Source organism: Staurois parvus, unplaced genomic scaffold (genome assembly GCF_062004578.1).
Source record: "Staurois parvus isolate SC_StPar_1 unplaced genomic scaffold, SC_StPar_1.0 ptg000151l, whole genome shotgun sequence".
In the NCBI taxonomy this organism is placed as follows: Eukaryota; Metazoa; Chordata; class Amphibia; order Anura; family Ranidae; genus Staurois; species Staurois parvus.
In genome coordinates, this window is record NW_028317947.1 from 8,506,959 (window position 1) to 8,522,500 (window position 15,542).

The 15,542-nt window shown below is 42.8% G+C and overlaps 2 protein-coding genes across 4 annotated transcripts in view; one reads left to right on the forward strand and one right to left on the reverse strand.

Moving 5' to 3' along the window:
• The window catches only part of RARA (retinoic acid receptor alpha), a 257,712-nt gene that overhangs the window by 90,799 nt on the left and 151,371 nt on the right, over positions 1-15,542 (forward strand). The window lies entirely within an intron of this gene.
• Positions 1-15,542, reverse strand: part of LOC149463889 (protein kinase C theta type-like) — a 61,402-nt gene that overhangs the window by 2,156 nt on the left and 43,704 nt on the right. The window contains exons 2-3 of the mRNA XM_089674683.1: positions 531-757; positions 175-237 (exon numbers count right to left, since the gene is read on the reverse strand). Of these exons, the coding sequence (XP_089530809.1) occupies positions 175-237; positions 531-757 (290 nt within the window). The remainder of the gene's footprint in view (positions 1-174; positions 238-530; positions 758-15,542) is intronic.

Consider the following 15,542-nt stretch of genomic DNA (forward strand, 5'->3'; position numbering starts at 1 on the left):
TTTCAAATCTAGGTGGCTGCTAGTGAAAGATGCTTTCCATTTGCTTCTTACATCAGTGGTTTGGAAAAGTGGGAAGACATTAGGTACCCATGTATATATGTGCCTCTCCTCAGTCTCACCCCAGCACACATTTTACACAGATGTATGGTTTATAATTGAATAGAATAGAATTACCTATGCAGGATCCCCTCACTGTGAAGGAACTCCAGTCCACATGATGTTTCCACCACAATGAATCTTTAAAAGAGAAAAATTTTTTAGATTTGTACAAAATGACATTTAGAATACATTTATTCAGATAGACGCATAACCCATGGGCAGAGGGAGGCTGGTCCAGTCTCATTAACAGTGGCACCTGAGACAGGTGCAGTTCCGGGTGCAGTTCTTACCAGGATGCCAAATTCAAAAGTCTACTGTGAAATCCCACCTATAGGATCCAGTCTGCCCCATTTTAACGAATAGGCACCTCCAACAGGCACCCCTGTTATGCTTGATTTCTTTTCTATTGTAAATGTAGTGATGAGACTTACTTGATGATGTGACTATCCACTGGGGCATAGTTGCAGATGAAATCCCCTAAACTGCCTCCGCAGACGTATTCCATCACAAAACAGGCGGTGAAGCGGGTTTGGAAGGCGGCATAGAGCTGAATTAGAAAGGGGCATCCTTCCGACTTCTCCAGGACGTAGCGTTCGATTTCAAGGTCTTCAGTATTTCTAGTCTTAATGATGGACTTGATGGCCACCTTCTGCTGGCTCTTTCAGTGTGTAGCCAGAACAACCCGAATGAGAGAGAAGCTAACAATTAGTGGGGTCTTCGGTACTGACAGGGTGTTCAGGACTGGGGCAGGGGGTAACTAGCACTGACTAGGAATCAGAAATAGTTTGAGGTGAAGGGTGTTGGGTTCAATCACAGACTGTCCTCTTCTATCTCTGGCACTGAGACCTATCTGCTTTTGTGTTCTCAATGGATTGGATTTCAGAAGAAGGCAGTGGGTGATGATTTGGTTTTTCAGCCGCTGAAGACATTGTTGATGGTTGGTACATAATGTCTGCTTACCGGGGCGGGATTTGTTTTGTGGGTGGAGTTAGTAATCTAAGTCATCGTTTCTCAACTGGGGTGCCACAAAGAGTCCCCAGGGGTCCTGTGTCAAAATGACCAAAAACAGCCCCGAATAAGCAGGCATATGGGGGTGTATACAGTATGTGTATGTTTATATGCGTTTATGTGTATGTAGTGAGAACTGCATTTTTAAGCTAGCAGGACGGCTTATTCAGGGCTTGTTCAGACTAGTAGTAAGGCATGCTGCTCCTCTGAAAAGCAATTCATGCTTGGATCACTTTTCAGACGCATTTGACAGGTGGTGAGGAGGTGATATGTCGCCTCCTCAATGACTGTCTTAACCCACTGAATGCAGCACCACTGTGCTGCATCTGCATGCAGCACCACTGTGCTGCATCTGCATGCAACGCACATGGTTTCTGTGAGGCTCCATTCATCAGTAATGCCTGCCAAATGCAACAGGGGGTATAATTTTTTCTTTAGCCTCAAAGCATTGTATAGGTTGGAGGAGTTGGCTCTGTTGACTTGCACAGAGCTTTTCTCTTAACACTGATTATTCTTCTAGGAGGGGAGAACACAGGAATGACATCATCAATGTGCTCCTGCAGCTTGTCCAATCAGCAGGCTGGACCTATGCCCTCCCCCTGGCTGTTTGTTAGATCTGCCATGGACATCCAGGAATTGGCCATGCCATCTATGGTGGTGTCTGGATCAGAAAACCGGCTGATCCGAAATCGAACACGAAAGGAAAAAAAATACAAATAACCAGCCAAACTAAACAATTCTAAATAGGCCCCTCCTCCGCCCCTAAAAAAGATGAAGTTGTTGGTGATGAAGAAATCAGACATTTCTCAGCAAAATCAATTTTGTCCAAATCCTTTCGAATGCTTTTCTCTGAGCCCCCATTCACACCTGAGCATTTTTCGGCGTGTTCCCCTACACCTGACTTTGACTATGTAGAATCCCATTCTTATTGAGGCTTGGTTCACATACAGTCAGGTCCATAAATATTGGGACATCGACACAATTCTAACATTTTTGGCTCTATACACCACCACAATGGATTTAAAATGAAACAAACAAGATGTGCTTTAACTGCAGACAGTCAGCTTTAATTTGAGGGTATTTACATCCAAATCAGGTGAACGGTGTAGGAATTACAACAGTTTGCATATGTGCCTCCCACTTGTTAAGGGACCAAAAGTAATGGGACAATTGGCTTCTCAGCTGTTGCATGGCCAGGTGTGTGTTATTCCCTCATTATCCCAATTACAATGAGCAGATAAAAGGTCCAGAGTTCATTTCAAGTGTGCTATATGCATTTGGAATCTGTTGCTGTCAACTCGCAAGATGAGATCCAGAGAGCTGTCACTATCAGTGAAGCAAGCCATCATTAGGCTGAAAAAACAAAACAAACCCATCAGAGAGATAGAAAAAACATTAGCCATGGCCAAAACAACTGTTTGGAACATTCTTAAAAAGAAGGATCGCACCAGTGAGCTCAGCAACACCAAAAGACCCAGAAGACCACGGAAAACAACTGTGGTGGATGACCGAAGAATTCTTTCCCTGGTGAAGAAAACACCCTTCACAACAGTTGGCCAGATCAAGAACACTCTCCAGGAGGTAGGTGTATGTGTGTCAAAGTCAACAATCAAGAGAAGACTTCACCAGAGTAAATACAGAGGGTTCACCACAAGATGTAAACCATTGGTGAGCCTCAAAAACAGGAAGGCCAGATTAGAGTTTGCCAAACGACATCTAAAAAAGCCTTCACAGTTCTGGAACAACATCCTATGGACAGATGAGACCGAGATCAACTTGTACCAGAGTGATGGGAAGAGAAGAGTATGGAGAAGGAAAGGAACTGCTCATGATCCTAAGCATACCACCTCATCAGTGAAGCATGGTGGTGGTAGTGTCATGGCGTGGGCATGTATGGCTGCCAATGGAACTGGTTCTCTTGTATTTATTGATGATGTGACTGCTGACAAAAGCAGCAGGATGAATTCTGAAGTGTTTCGGGCAATATTATCTGCTCATATTCAGCCAAATGCTTCACAACTCATTGGACGCCACTTCACAGTGCAGATGGACAATGACCCAAAGCATACTGCAAAAGCAACCAAAGAGTTTTTTAGGGGAAAGAAGTGGAATGTTATGCAATGGCCAAGTCAATCACCTGACCTAAATCCGATTGAGCATTCATTTCACTTGCTGACGACAAAACTGAAGGGAATATGCCTCAAGAACAAGCAGGAACTGAAGACAGTTGCAATAGAGGCCTGGCAGAGCATCACCAGGGATGAAACCCAGCGTCTGGTGATGTCTATGCGTTCCAGACTTCAGGCTGTAATTGATTGCAAAGGATTTGCAACCACGTATTAAAAAGTGAAAGTTTGATTTATGATTATTATTCTGTCCCATTACTTTTGGTCCCTTAACAAGTGGGAGGGACATATGCAAACTGTTGTAATTCCTACACCGTTCACCTGATTTGGATGTAAATACCCTCAAATTAAAGCTGAGAGTCTGCAGTTAAAGCACATCTTGTTTGTTTCATTTCAAATCCATTGTGGTGGTGTATAGAGCCAAAAATGTTAGAATTGTGTCAATGTCCCAATATTTATGGACCTGACTGTATATGTATTTTGTGTTTGATGCTTTTTCTGGTTCTTTCTGCAGTTTATTTTTTGTTTTTCTCCACCTCTTTAAGGTTGCCTACTCCGGAATAGAGGAATAACTACCATGGGCAATCATCGGTACTGCTCTCCAGTCACTGGGATTGTCCTCCTTGGTGGAAGATCTCTGTGACAGCAGAGTTGTCAGAACCTTTTGCCAGTAGAAAAGGGATCAGGCATCTCGCTATACATATACCAGTTTAATGTTGCCTGGCCTGGAGAAACTAGTCACAATGGTATGGTGATTGGGATAATGGAGAACAGATCTCTCATCACACAGAGATATGCATCAATGGGCAACCTGATCCACAGAACCCATTAGAATTTTAGTTCAATGATTTCTGATTGGTTGCTTACAGTTACTACCTTCATACATTGTCCTACCGAATGTTTGCCTTCTGTGCATCCCTCTGTATTGTCCTGCTCCCGCAATTCTGTAACCTAGTGCAGGTATAGCATGATCTGTAACTGATGCAGGCATCATTCATTGGGGATCAGATAGCAGCTCCTGAATATTTCAGGATCCCGGCAAATGTACTCCGTGATGAGACCTTAAGAGACATACCTCTCACCTCTCTCCTAATACACCAAGATCAGGACATGTACCTCTCACCTCCAACTAATACACAGGCATCAGGAGACATATGTCTTACCTTCTCCTTAACATACACAGATATTTGGACATTTACCTCTCACCTCCTTTGAATACATTTAAAGTGCAAGTCTTACTTTCAATTTTTATTTTTTAAATAAGCTTTCCCAGCAATTCCAAAAATTAAAAAATCAGCTCTTGGTGCAATACTCACTTCTTTCACGCTGTCTCTCGCTGACTTCCTGCTCTGCAATCTAGCACTCGTCTTATGGTTGAATGACGCCCAGCACCTTTCAAACCACTTCCTGTGAGTCCAGGCTGTCAAGGACCTGCCCCCAGGGGCATGTCATTAGACTGCCCTGTAACAAAATAAGAACATGCCAAAGAGAGTGGTGCCAGGTCCTATGTTCTGTGCCGCATTTAGGATCCATCTAATGCTGGAGAAAGAAGGGAAGGAAGAGGAACGATGGCTTCACAAAACTGGACCGACTGTTGGGGGGGAAAAAATAATTGTATACAGGTTTTTCTTTTTCTTAAATGGGTGTGAGATGGGGGTGCAGCAAGTAAGGAGATGACACTGGACATGTGCTGTAAGATAAACCTATCATATAGATGAAGTGAAGTAGAGTGACAGTAACACAGCCCCAATAGTTCCCAGAGCCCCATTACGTGTCTATTGGGCACTTTTACCCCCTTCCTGCCCAGGCCAATTTTTAGCCTTCAGTGCTGTTGACTTTGAATGACAATTGTACGGTCATGCAACATTGTACACGTATGAAATTATTTTTCACACAAATAGAGCTTTCTTTTGGTGGTATTTATAACCGCTGTTTTTATTATTTATAGCACTATAAATGAAAAAAGAGCAAAAAGTTTGAAAAAAAACAAAAACGTTTTTCTTTTTTTCTATTATAAAATTTTACAAACAGGTACATTTTTCTCTTTCACTGATGTGTGTTGATGAGGCAGCACTGATGAGGCGGCACTGATAGGCAGCACTGACTGGCTCTGATAGACTGTACTGATGAGGTGGCACCGGTGGAAATTGATGAGGAGGCACTGATGCTGTTGCACTGTTATGCAGCACTGATGGTCGGCACTGCTGGGTGGCACTTATGAGTGGCATTGATGAGCACCGATGAGTGGCACTGATGGGCACCGATGAGTGGCATTGATGGGTGGCACTGATGGTGGTCACTTTTGGGGCTGCACTGATAATCAGATGTCCTCTGTGACACATGCTGGTTATCGGCAGTACTTTCACAGCGTGAGGAAAGTGCTGCCGATAACTGGCAACTATATTTACTTTGTGATCAGCATGATAAAAGGCTGCTGTGATTGGCCTTTTACTTTGTCATGTGATCAGCTGTGTTCATAGGAGACAGCGATCACAGACAACTCCAGGTGCATGCTGCTGGGGGCGTGTTCTGGGAGGACATCATATGACACCCTCCCAGAACTGGACATCCGCACTGTAGCCGTCATTCAGCTATAGCCCGGTTGTCAAGTGGTTAAACGAAACGAAAATTGGGTTCTCGGTGGGTACTAGGTACTGAGCTCATCCAGTTCTACGATTATCAGCTGAGCAAATGGCAGGCTTTACAGCTTTAGCTTGTGGGACCTGCTAAGTTCTATGCAAATACCAAATCTCAATGAATGTCAGTATTTACATTTGCTTTGCAGGGGGGGGGGGGGGGGGGGACTCCTGGAATGGTTTGCCAATCCGAAAAAAGTGGCAGCAGACACCATAGTGTGACTCTTACTTTGGCTAGTTAATCCATAGGACTCTAAAGTTTACTTTAGACAGTGAGACTGCAGTGGAAAACAGAGCGCCCTCTAGCGGGTAATATATATTTTCCCATGGTTACTCTTCCATAATATTGTTACTGAATTTAAATTATGGAAGTCACATTAAAAAGTACTTTCGACACTATGGAAGCAAAGGTTAATCTCCTCTTCAAAGTAAGGGCTATCCTCTGTTCCAATAGTCTCTAGTACAAACAGAGAGGGACTGCAGCAAAAATGTGACAGGGGCTCTAATCCAGCCTTTTTACCCTTAAAATAGTTCTGGGGACTTCGGGTACCTTCAATAAACAATTAATTGGGGGATTAATGCCCCTTACATTGATGATCAGTGGTTGTCAGAATTCCAACCTTACAGACAGCTAATAAGATCATTGGTGTCATGCTACTGGTGCTGAACTTTGCATAGTGCAGACCCCATCAAATTAAATATTTAAAAAGGATCCCTAGTTGAAAATGGCTGTTCTAACCCTTCACTACTCAACCCAAAACCCATAATTACGTGTCCAGGGACTCTAGTGTTATGTGTGTTCCTTAAATTGCTGTATCTCCCTGAACTACATACAGGGGCCTTCTTACAGTATACTTCATTCTCTCCTGGTAGGTCTTAAGTGGGTAGAGCCAGACTACTTTGCCATTTGAAGGTCTAAGACATACTGTAACATTGTATGCATACCAGTGTTGTAAATACATCCTCTTGGTAATGAAATGTCAGGTTGGCTTGGTTTAGTTTTCAAAGTGGAATTAAATTGTTGAGTACTCCATGACATGGGAGCCAAAGCTGCAGATCAGGTGACCAGACTGGATTAAAAAAAAGGTAAGTTTACAGATCTATTTTACACAAGGAAGACAAGATGGGTAGGAGGGGGAAGGGAGCATTTTTAAGAATAGTTAGTGTTGAGCTTTAACCTCTTTCTTACCGTGCTATAGCCGAATGACGGCTACAGCGCGGTCGTCCAGTTCTGGAAGGGTGTCATATGATGTCCTCCCAGAACGCGCACCCAGCAGTCTCTGTGATCAATGTGTCCTTTGAATACAGCTGATCACATGACATGGTAAAAGGCCAATCACAGTGGTCTTTTACCACGTGGTCAGCTGTGTCCAGTCACAACTGATCACCATGTAAATTCAGTTGTCGGTTATCGGCAGTACTTTCCTCACACTGTCACAGTGCAGCATCATCTGTACCTCCTCATCAATGCCCACAAGTGTCGCCTTGTCAGTTCTGCCTCATCAGTGCATCCTGTCAGTGCCTGTCAGTGCAGTCTATCAGTGCCGTCTCATCAGTGCTGCCTATCAGTGTAGCCTCATCAATGCACATTAGTGAAAGAGAAAAATTGCCTGTTTGCAACATTTTATAATCGAAACAAAGAAAAACTTTTTTTTTCTTTTTTTGCTCTTTTATTGTTTATAGTGCAAAAAATAAAAAACCCAGTGGTGATTATATACCACCAAAAGAAAGCTCTATTTGTGTGAAAAAAAAAAAATGAAAAAAATGTCATATGGGTACTTGCATGACCGCGCAATTGTCATTCAAAGTGTGACAGCACTGAAAGCTGAAAAATGGCCTGGGCAGGATGGAGGTAAAAGTGCCCGGTAGGCAAGTGGTTAAAGCGGTAGTAAACTGCATCAAAAAAAAAAAAGAAAAAAAAAAAAGCCCTGCAAGGTAAAGGCATAATGTGCTGGTATGCATTGCATACCAGCACATTATGAAGGATTTACCTTGAAACGAAGCCCTCCAGCAGAGCGCTGTCACGGCTCCCCAAGGCTTCCATCTTCACCCGGTCTTCCTTCCAGGTTCGTGAGCTCTGGCTGAGCCGTGATGACGTCACTCCCCCGCATGCACATGGGAGTCCCGAGCCACGACACAGTGCCCTGAAGGAATGGTACAGGTATGACGTTCCTTCAGAACGTATGCGCCGAATATCAAAAAGGGCTAATATCTCCCAAACCGTTCAAGTTTAGGGGATATTAATTTATAGTTCTTTATTCTAATAATTTATAGTACTTATAACGTTTACCTGTAGGTAAAATTATTACAGAAGAGTTTACTACCACTTTAAGTAGAACTAAATGGAGTAATAGCTTTCCTTCAATGGTCCCCATCCCTGCCAGCACCAGCATCTTTTTCCATGTGCCAGCTTTTGGCCATCTTCATTGGCTGGCATGGGATGACATAACTCCCAGGGAACACGGGGATCAATTTGGCTGCTGTAAGCCAAGATGCATTTATGCTGCTCAGTTTACATGCTGGGGATCGCTGTGAGCAGGTAGGTGTGTTTTTTATTTCAGTAAACACATTACATGACTCGTCTACAATAAAGAACCTGCCTGCTCACAATGAATGACAGCAGAACTTTAGTACCCCTTTAATTCTACTTTAAGGGCACGTACTTTTCATAGCCTCCTGAAATCGGTCCCCTTATTTCTCACCTCCTAATACACAGGACCGGTACTTTTCGCTGTCTCTTAACATGTGGGCATTAACACATACATCTGGTGGTAAAAGATGCAATGACGTATGAAGAACATTTACTGGATTGACCTTGAGAATCCCACTTTAGCTGAGAACTCATAAAAAACATTTTGATGTCTGGGTGTGAAGTTGGTCAAGTGATAATTGAAAAATCGTGTTTTCCTTGTGGCGTTCTTTGCTGCTACCATAACAATTCTCTTGAGGTCCAGATATGTAACCCATGCCTCTCCAGGCTGCTGTTCTATGGAATGTACTTGCATTTTTATATATATTTTATTTTTATGTTCTCTTTAACAACATCGCTTGGACGGATAAAAAAGGCAAATCTACTTCTCAAAGATTTGTATCACTGTTTGATGGCAGAAACTTCTTAATGGGTTTTACAAATGACATTTTGTCTCTCCATAAATCACACTTTGCTCCAGATAAGTAAAATCAGTCGGTTAACTGCCAGTGTTGTGCAGGAAAATTTGCAACTGCGCTAAAGTCAGAAGCTGTACTCTGTTTATCTTTGAAGACAACATTTGGATTATTAAACCTTTGAGGGTGACAGTGAGATGAATATAATGGGTGCTTTGGCGTGTGTGCGCCTGCACGTGCGTGTGTGTGTGCTGGGTTTCTCGTTTTTTTTTTGTTTTGTTTTGGGTTTTTTTTAGGAGTAGTTTTCACCTGCGCCATGAACAGCAAAGTCCAAATTTAAAAAAAATAAAACAAAAATGAAAAGAAAAAGTTTCTGAGCTTGAAATTAGTGGTTAGAATAGGGCATTCTTTTAATCCAGATATTACCTTTGCAGTGAAATTATTGCTTTTCTAATCTTTCTTCAAATTGACAAAGAGAGTCTAACGAAAAAAAAAAAAAAAAAGCTTTATTTGCCTGTTAATTACTAGACTTAATTCTTTTAGCACACATGGGTGGATACCATCTGGTCTTCTGATCTTGTTAAGAGCTAACTACACCTCTTCCTGCATTAGGCAAATAAAGTTGAACCGGAAACATGGTTTTGGTCTACCATTTTGCCTAGTGTTGGCAACTCCATTATGAGGACACATGAAAAATATGAAATTACACAATATAATATGACCGTACAGTCTCTGTATGGTTCACATCTACCAAAACTATGAGGACCTACCTAATCAAACCAACTAATTTGTATCCAATCAGGCAGTCCCCTACACTACATACTCTATCAGATTGTCACGTGTGTTGAACATAAGATCTCCTGTTTTGCTTTGTTCTCAAATTATGGCATAATTTTTCTTTTAATCAAATGTTTTACCTTCATTTTGTTACTTTTGTTTGTTTTTTCCATTTGTATCATTCCTCATATTTTTTCAATATACCATCAGTATTTTCAGCCTTTGGATAATTAAACGTTGAACTTGGATAGCATCTTCAATGTTCCTTTTTAGCCATATCAATTTCTTTTATTCCTAGAAATATGTTCCCCTGTAGGGTATGTACTTGCTGCAGCATTTTTAAAAAATCATTATTGTTTTATGTAAAATGATTGGTTACAGCCTGCAGTTCAAGAACAAATTCCAGGGCCAGTTGGGTTTCCAGTTACAGTTGACAGTGAGAGCCCACTGGGCTTGGGTCCTGCTACAGCATTTATAACCAAATCTTGTAGACTTCACCTCCGGAACATCTCCAAGATACGCCCGTTCTTAACCTCTGAAACCACTAAGCAACTTATTCACTCCCTTGTTATCTCTCACCTTGACTATTGTAACTCCAGCCTCATTGACCTACCTCATCGCAGGCTATCCCCTCTTCACTCTATCATGAATGCTGCTGCCAGACTCATCCACCTTACTAACCGTTCTGTATCAGCCATCCCTCTCTGCCAATCCCTCCACTGGCTTCCCATTGCCCAACGGATAAAATTCAAAACATTAACAATAACATATAAAGCCATTTATAACTCTGCCCCAAATTACATCACCAATCTTGTCTTCAAATATCACCCGAACCATCCTCTCTGCTTCTCCCACGACCTCCTGCTCTCTAGCTCCCTTGTCTCCTCCCATGCTCGTCTCCAGGACTTCTCCAGAGTCTCCCCCATCCTCTGGAACCCCAATCTATCCGACTATCGCCTACTCTGCCCACTTTTAGGCGATTTTTGAAAACCTAATTCTTCAGGGAAGCCTATCCTGCCTTCAGCTAATAACAGAATCTTCTATTTCTCCTAACAGTTCATCCCCCACAGTTATTACCTTTTGTACCACCAGCCCCTCCCTCTTAGATTGTAAGCTCCCAGGATCAGGCCCTCCTAACCCTCTTGTATTGAACTGTATTGTTGCTGTATTGTCTCTCGTTATATTGTAAAGCACTGAGCAAATTGTTGGCGCCATATAAATCCTGTATAATAATAATACAAATTCTGTTTGTCTTGTTAACAGGGTGCATCCTTATCAGTCTACAAGTCTGAATTTGCTCTCTTTTTTGGTATAAATGTTAATTTTCTGAAATTTCAGAGCACATCAGCTTCTTAGTGATGTGTCAGTTAGATCTTTTGGTGGCCACTGTTATCTTCTCCCTTGGTGCTGGGTTTTCGGTCTCTTGATTAGCCAGTGGGGGGTGATGCCATCCCATGCATGTTCACAGGAGTCTGGCACAGTTAGAGTGTCAGGAATGCATGCTGAGCTGCGCATGCTGCACTCTCTCCTAGTGGTACCAGTCTTATCCAGACCCTCCTCTAGTTTTCAGTGGGCAGCCTGTGGTGGGTGGGCCTGGTTGGTCCTTCCCACAGTTCTCTGCACAAGCACTCTGGGTTCCTCCTACAGCACAGGTGTCAAACACAAGGCTCGGGGTCCGAATCTGTCTCTCCAGGTCATTTCATGTGGCCCTTGCACCTGCAGGTACCCCCTTCTTTCCGCCCCCACATTGTCTCAGCAGTCAGCAGCAGAGAGGAGAATAGAACACCTCTGCCAAATCCTGCACCTCTAAGTGTAGCTGCAGCACCCCCTCATCTCTGCCTCTCCTAGTCTCAGCATTCAGCAGACTCTGGTAACTGACTCCACTCCTCCTCTGGTCCTCCTCTAGACCCTGCACTTTCTGCTTTCCAGCTCTGCCCCCAAAGGGGGCGCACGGTGATGTTAGGGAGGACGTGGGATTCTTGACATCTGATGTAATGGGGGGGTACTCTGGACATCTGGTCTTACAGATACAACCAGCCCTTTGAGGGCAACCATAATGCTGATACGGCCCGTGATGAAATGGAGTTTAACACCCCTGTCTTACAGCTTTGTGCCGCAGGCTATGTGCAGCTTTGTGATTATGTCACTGCTTTTTTTTTCACAAGATAATAACTGGGTTTGCAAAGACATTTTGTGTACACAAAGTAGTTTTATATCCTTTGTGCCTTTCTCGTGGGGCAGGTAGCCCATTGAAATAAATGGGCTGCCCAACATGCGACGTGCGTAAACGTCCACACTCGCACTTGCATATGTGAATCGAGCCTAAAGCAACGTATGAAAACCGAAGACAACGTAACTCACAAATGCCTTGAAAAACTGAATTACAACACAAACGCATCGGTCTTAGGCTACGTTCACACTAGCCAAACGCCTCGGACAATTCTGCCCGTTGCAGCACATGGTGCTGTTCTAACAGGAGCAGTAGCGTCGCGGTGCGGCAAAACGGACGCCTCTGGTCGAGTCAGGAGGCGTTGAAGCCTCCTATTCTAGTCTATGGTGCCGCTCTGGCAAACGCCTAGCAACCGCCGCTGAACCGTGCATGCGGCGTTTGCGGAGCGTTAAAAAACGCTCCGCAAATGCCGGACCAACGCTTGCCAAACGCTATAGGGGCGTTTGGCAAGAGTTGGTAAAACAGTCAAGTGTGAACGATCCCTAAATGAACCGCTCACCAGATTCCAGGGATCATGTATGCAAGTGTGGATTAGAACATAAAACAAACCCTTCGGTTGCTATTCACTGCACTTTTTCCTTCTGCGTTCATACAGATTCATGCATTGTGTTTCTTTCAGTGCTGGGGTTAATCAGCTGGTATAATTCACCACTGAGGAAATGCCATTTTAAAATCCCTCTAATTACTAATGTCAAAAGCGGCAAAGCAGTATGGATGTCCCGTTAAGAACATTCAGCCATTTCCATAATTATTACAGTCTTGTTAAGCAACATTAAAGCTTTTCCAGCGCAGTATAAGTGCCAGATACAGCCGGAATTATCCATTGTTTATTAAATAAAATAGTCACTTTCGGAATTTTGTTGGACTTGTAATATGTATTATCATTATTGTGAAGGATATCGTTACTATAGTTTAGCAGAAAGACAATCGGGAGCGCAGTTTATTTGAAAAATTAACACAGTGGTCTAATTAGCAGCTATGGTGTTCTGTGCTGCAGGGGAAACGGGTAAGAAAGGTGGGTAATGACTTTTTAAAAATCTTTAGTGACCTTTTATGAAGGTTTTAGTGACCTACTATAGGGAGGTGGCATAACCTATATGTCCTTAATGGGACTGATAGGGAATATGGGTTTATGGTTTATTTATTTCAGGTACTTATATAGCGCCGTCAATTTATGCAGAACTTTACATATATATTGTACATTCACATCAGTCCCTAACCCTCAAGGGGCGTACAATCTAAGGTCCCTAACTCACATTCATACATACATATACTAGGGACAATTTAGACAGGAGCCAATTAACTTACCAGCATGTCTTTGGAGTGTGGGAGGAAACCAGAGTACACAGAGGAAACCCATGCAATCACAGGGAGAACATGCAAACTCCAGGCAGGTTGTGCCATGGCTGGGATTTGAACCAACGACCCTAGTACTGCCAGGCAGAAGTGCTAAACATTTAGCCACTGTATGGTTGGCTTTGTGTTCTGATAGGGAAGGTGGGCAATGACTTTCTATTATGAAGGTTCTATTATTAACCTATATCATCTTAAAGTGGTTGTAAAGGATTTTTTTTTTTAAATAAAAAATGTATCTATACTTATCTTAGAATTACACAGAGCAGCCAGATCCTCCTCTTCTTGGGTCCCCTGCCTGCGCTCCTTGCTCATCCTATCTTGTTGGTGTCCCCAATTGGAAGCTGATTTCCATGGGGGCACTCGTGCAGGCTCGCTCCTGAGTCCTGCTGCTGTATCCATTCACACAGACAGCAGGATGCGGCCCCGCCCCCTGCTCCCTCATCACTGGAGTTGATTGACAGGAGTGGGAGTCAATGGCCCCTTCAGCTATTGATCTGCCCAGTGAGGAGGGACAAAGCCGCAGCTCTCATGCACAGTACTGGATCATGATGGGGCTCAGGTAAATATAGGGGGGCTGAGGGGGTGAGTCTGTGACACAGAAGGTTTTTCACCCTAATTAATAGAAAAGGTAAAAAACCTTGAGGCTTTAGAACCACTTTAATGGTAACATGGGTGGAGAACTGTGTGAGAGGAGTAGCACATGCATATAGGGAATATGGGTTTATGATTGGCTTGGTGTTCTGTGCTGGAAAGGGAATGGGTAGGGAAGATGGGCAATGAATTTGTATCTTGTTTTGAAGGTTTAGTGACCTTTTATGAAAGATTTAGAGACCTCTTATAGGGTGGAGGACTGTGTATGAGGAGGAGCACATGTATATAGGGAATATGGGTTTATTATTGGCTTGGTGTTCTGTGCTGGAAAGGGAATGGGTAGAGAAAAGTGGGCAATGAATTGTTATCTTTCTCGAAGGTTTAGTGACCTTTTATGAATGATTTAGTGACCTATTATAGGGAAGTATCTTAACCTATATCATCTTAATGATAACCTGGGTGGAGGACTGTGTTTGGGAAGGAGTACATGTATATAGGGAATATGGGTTTCTGGTTGACTTGGTGTTCTGTGCTGGAAAAGAAACCGGTAGAGAAGGTGGGCAATGAATTTTTATGTTTTATGATAGTTTAAGTGACCTACTAAAGGGAAGTATCTCATCATTGTGATAACCTGAGTGGAGGACTTTGTGAGGAGGAATACGTCTATAGAGAATATGAGTTTATTGTTGGTTTTTTGTTCTGTGCTGGAGTGGAAATGTTTAGGGAAGGAGAGCAAAGACTTTTTTTTCCTTTATGAAGGTTCAAGATGCCTATGGGGACATGCCTACTGTATATCATCATAATGATAACCTGGGTGGAGGACTATGTGTGAAGAGGAGGATATGTATATGGGGAATATGGTTTTATGGTTGGCTTTGTGTTCTGTGCTGCAAACCAGGGAAGGTGGGCAAAGACTTTTTATCTTTTATGAAGGTTTAAGTGACCTACTATCTTAACCTACATCATCTTAGTGATGACCTGAGTGAAGGTTTATGAAGAAGATTTATGCTCAGAGGGGAAATTTAAGGGGTGGAGAATTTGTGCAGGAGAAGGGAAAGTGGGGGAAAAGATTTGTACTGGATTGGGGATTTCAGAGGGGTGTAGGGTAGTTGGGGGAGGTTTTGTTTGGATAGAATTTTGGCTTGCAAATGGACTTTATGCTTGGGGATAGGTGTGCAGATTAGTGCTCAGTTTTTTTAAGGGAAGAGGGAGGGGATTTTTGCTGATATCTCATAGATTTTGGGGGGGGTGGCGCCATTTGGCATCTTCACCCTGGGCATTAGATGACCTTGTCCCACCACTGATGGGTTTGTGGTTGGCTTGTTGTGTTCTTTTCGTTTGTGTTCCTGAACTATATAAATAGAACTTGATGAAGTGTTAGCTTCTTCTATGTGTCAGTCCTGCTTTTCATGCCGTAGCTGAGTAGACCTGAACCACGAAAAATCTCCAACAAGCTTACCATGTTCTCCTATATACAGTATAGATGGATATAGAAAGTCTTTCCAAAGTTAAATAATGCACTATATATTTTTTTGAATAAAAAAAGTAGGGAGGTACAATTTTTTGTTGTTTGGTCAAATTTAGCAATTTTACCATTCTCATCATTTAAAACAA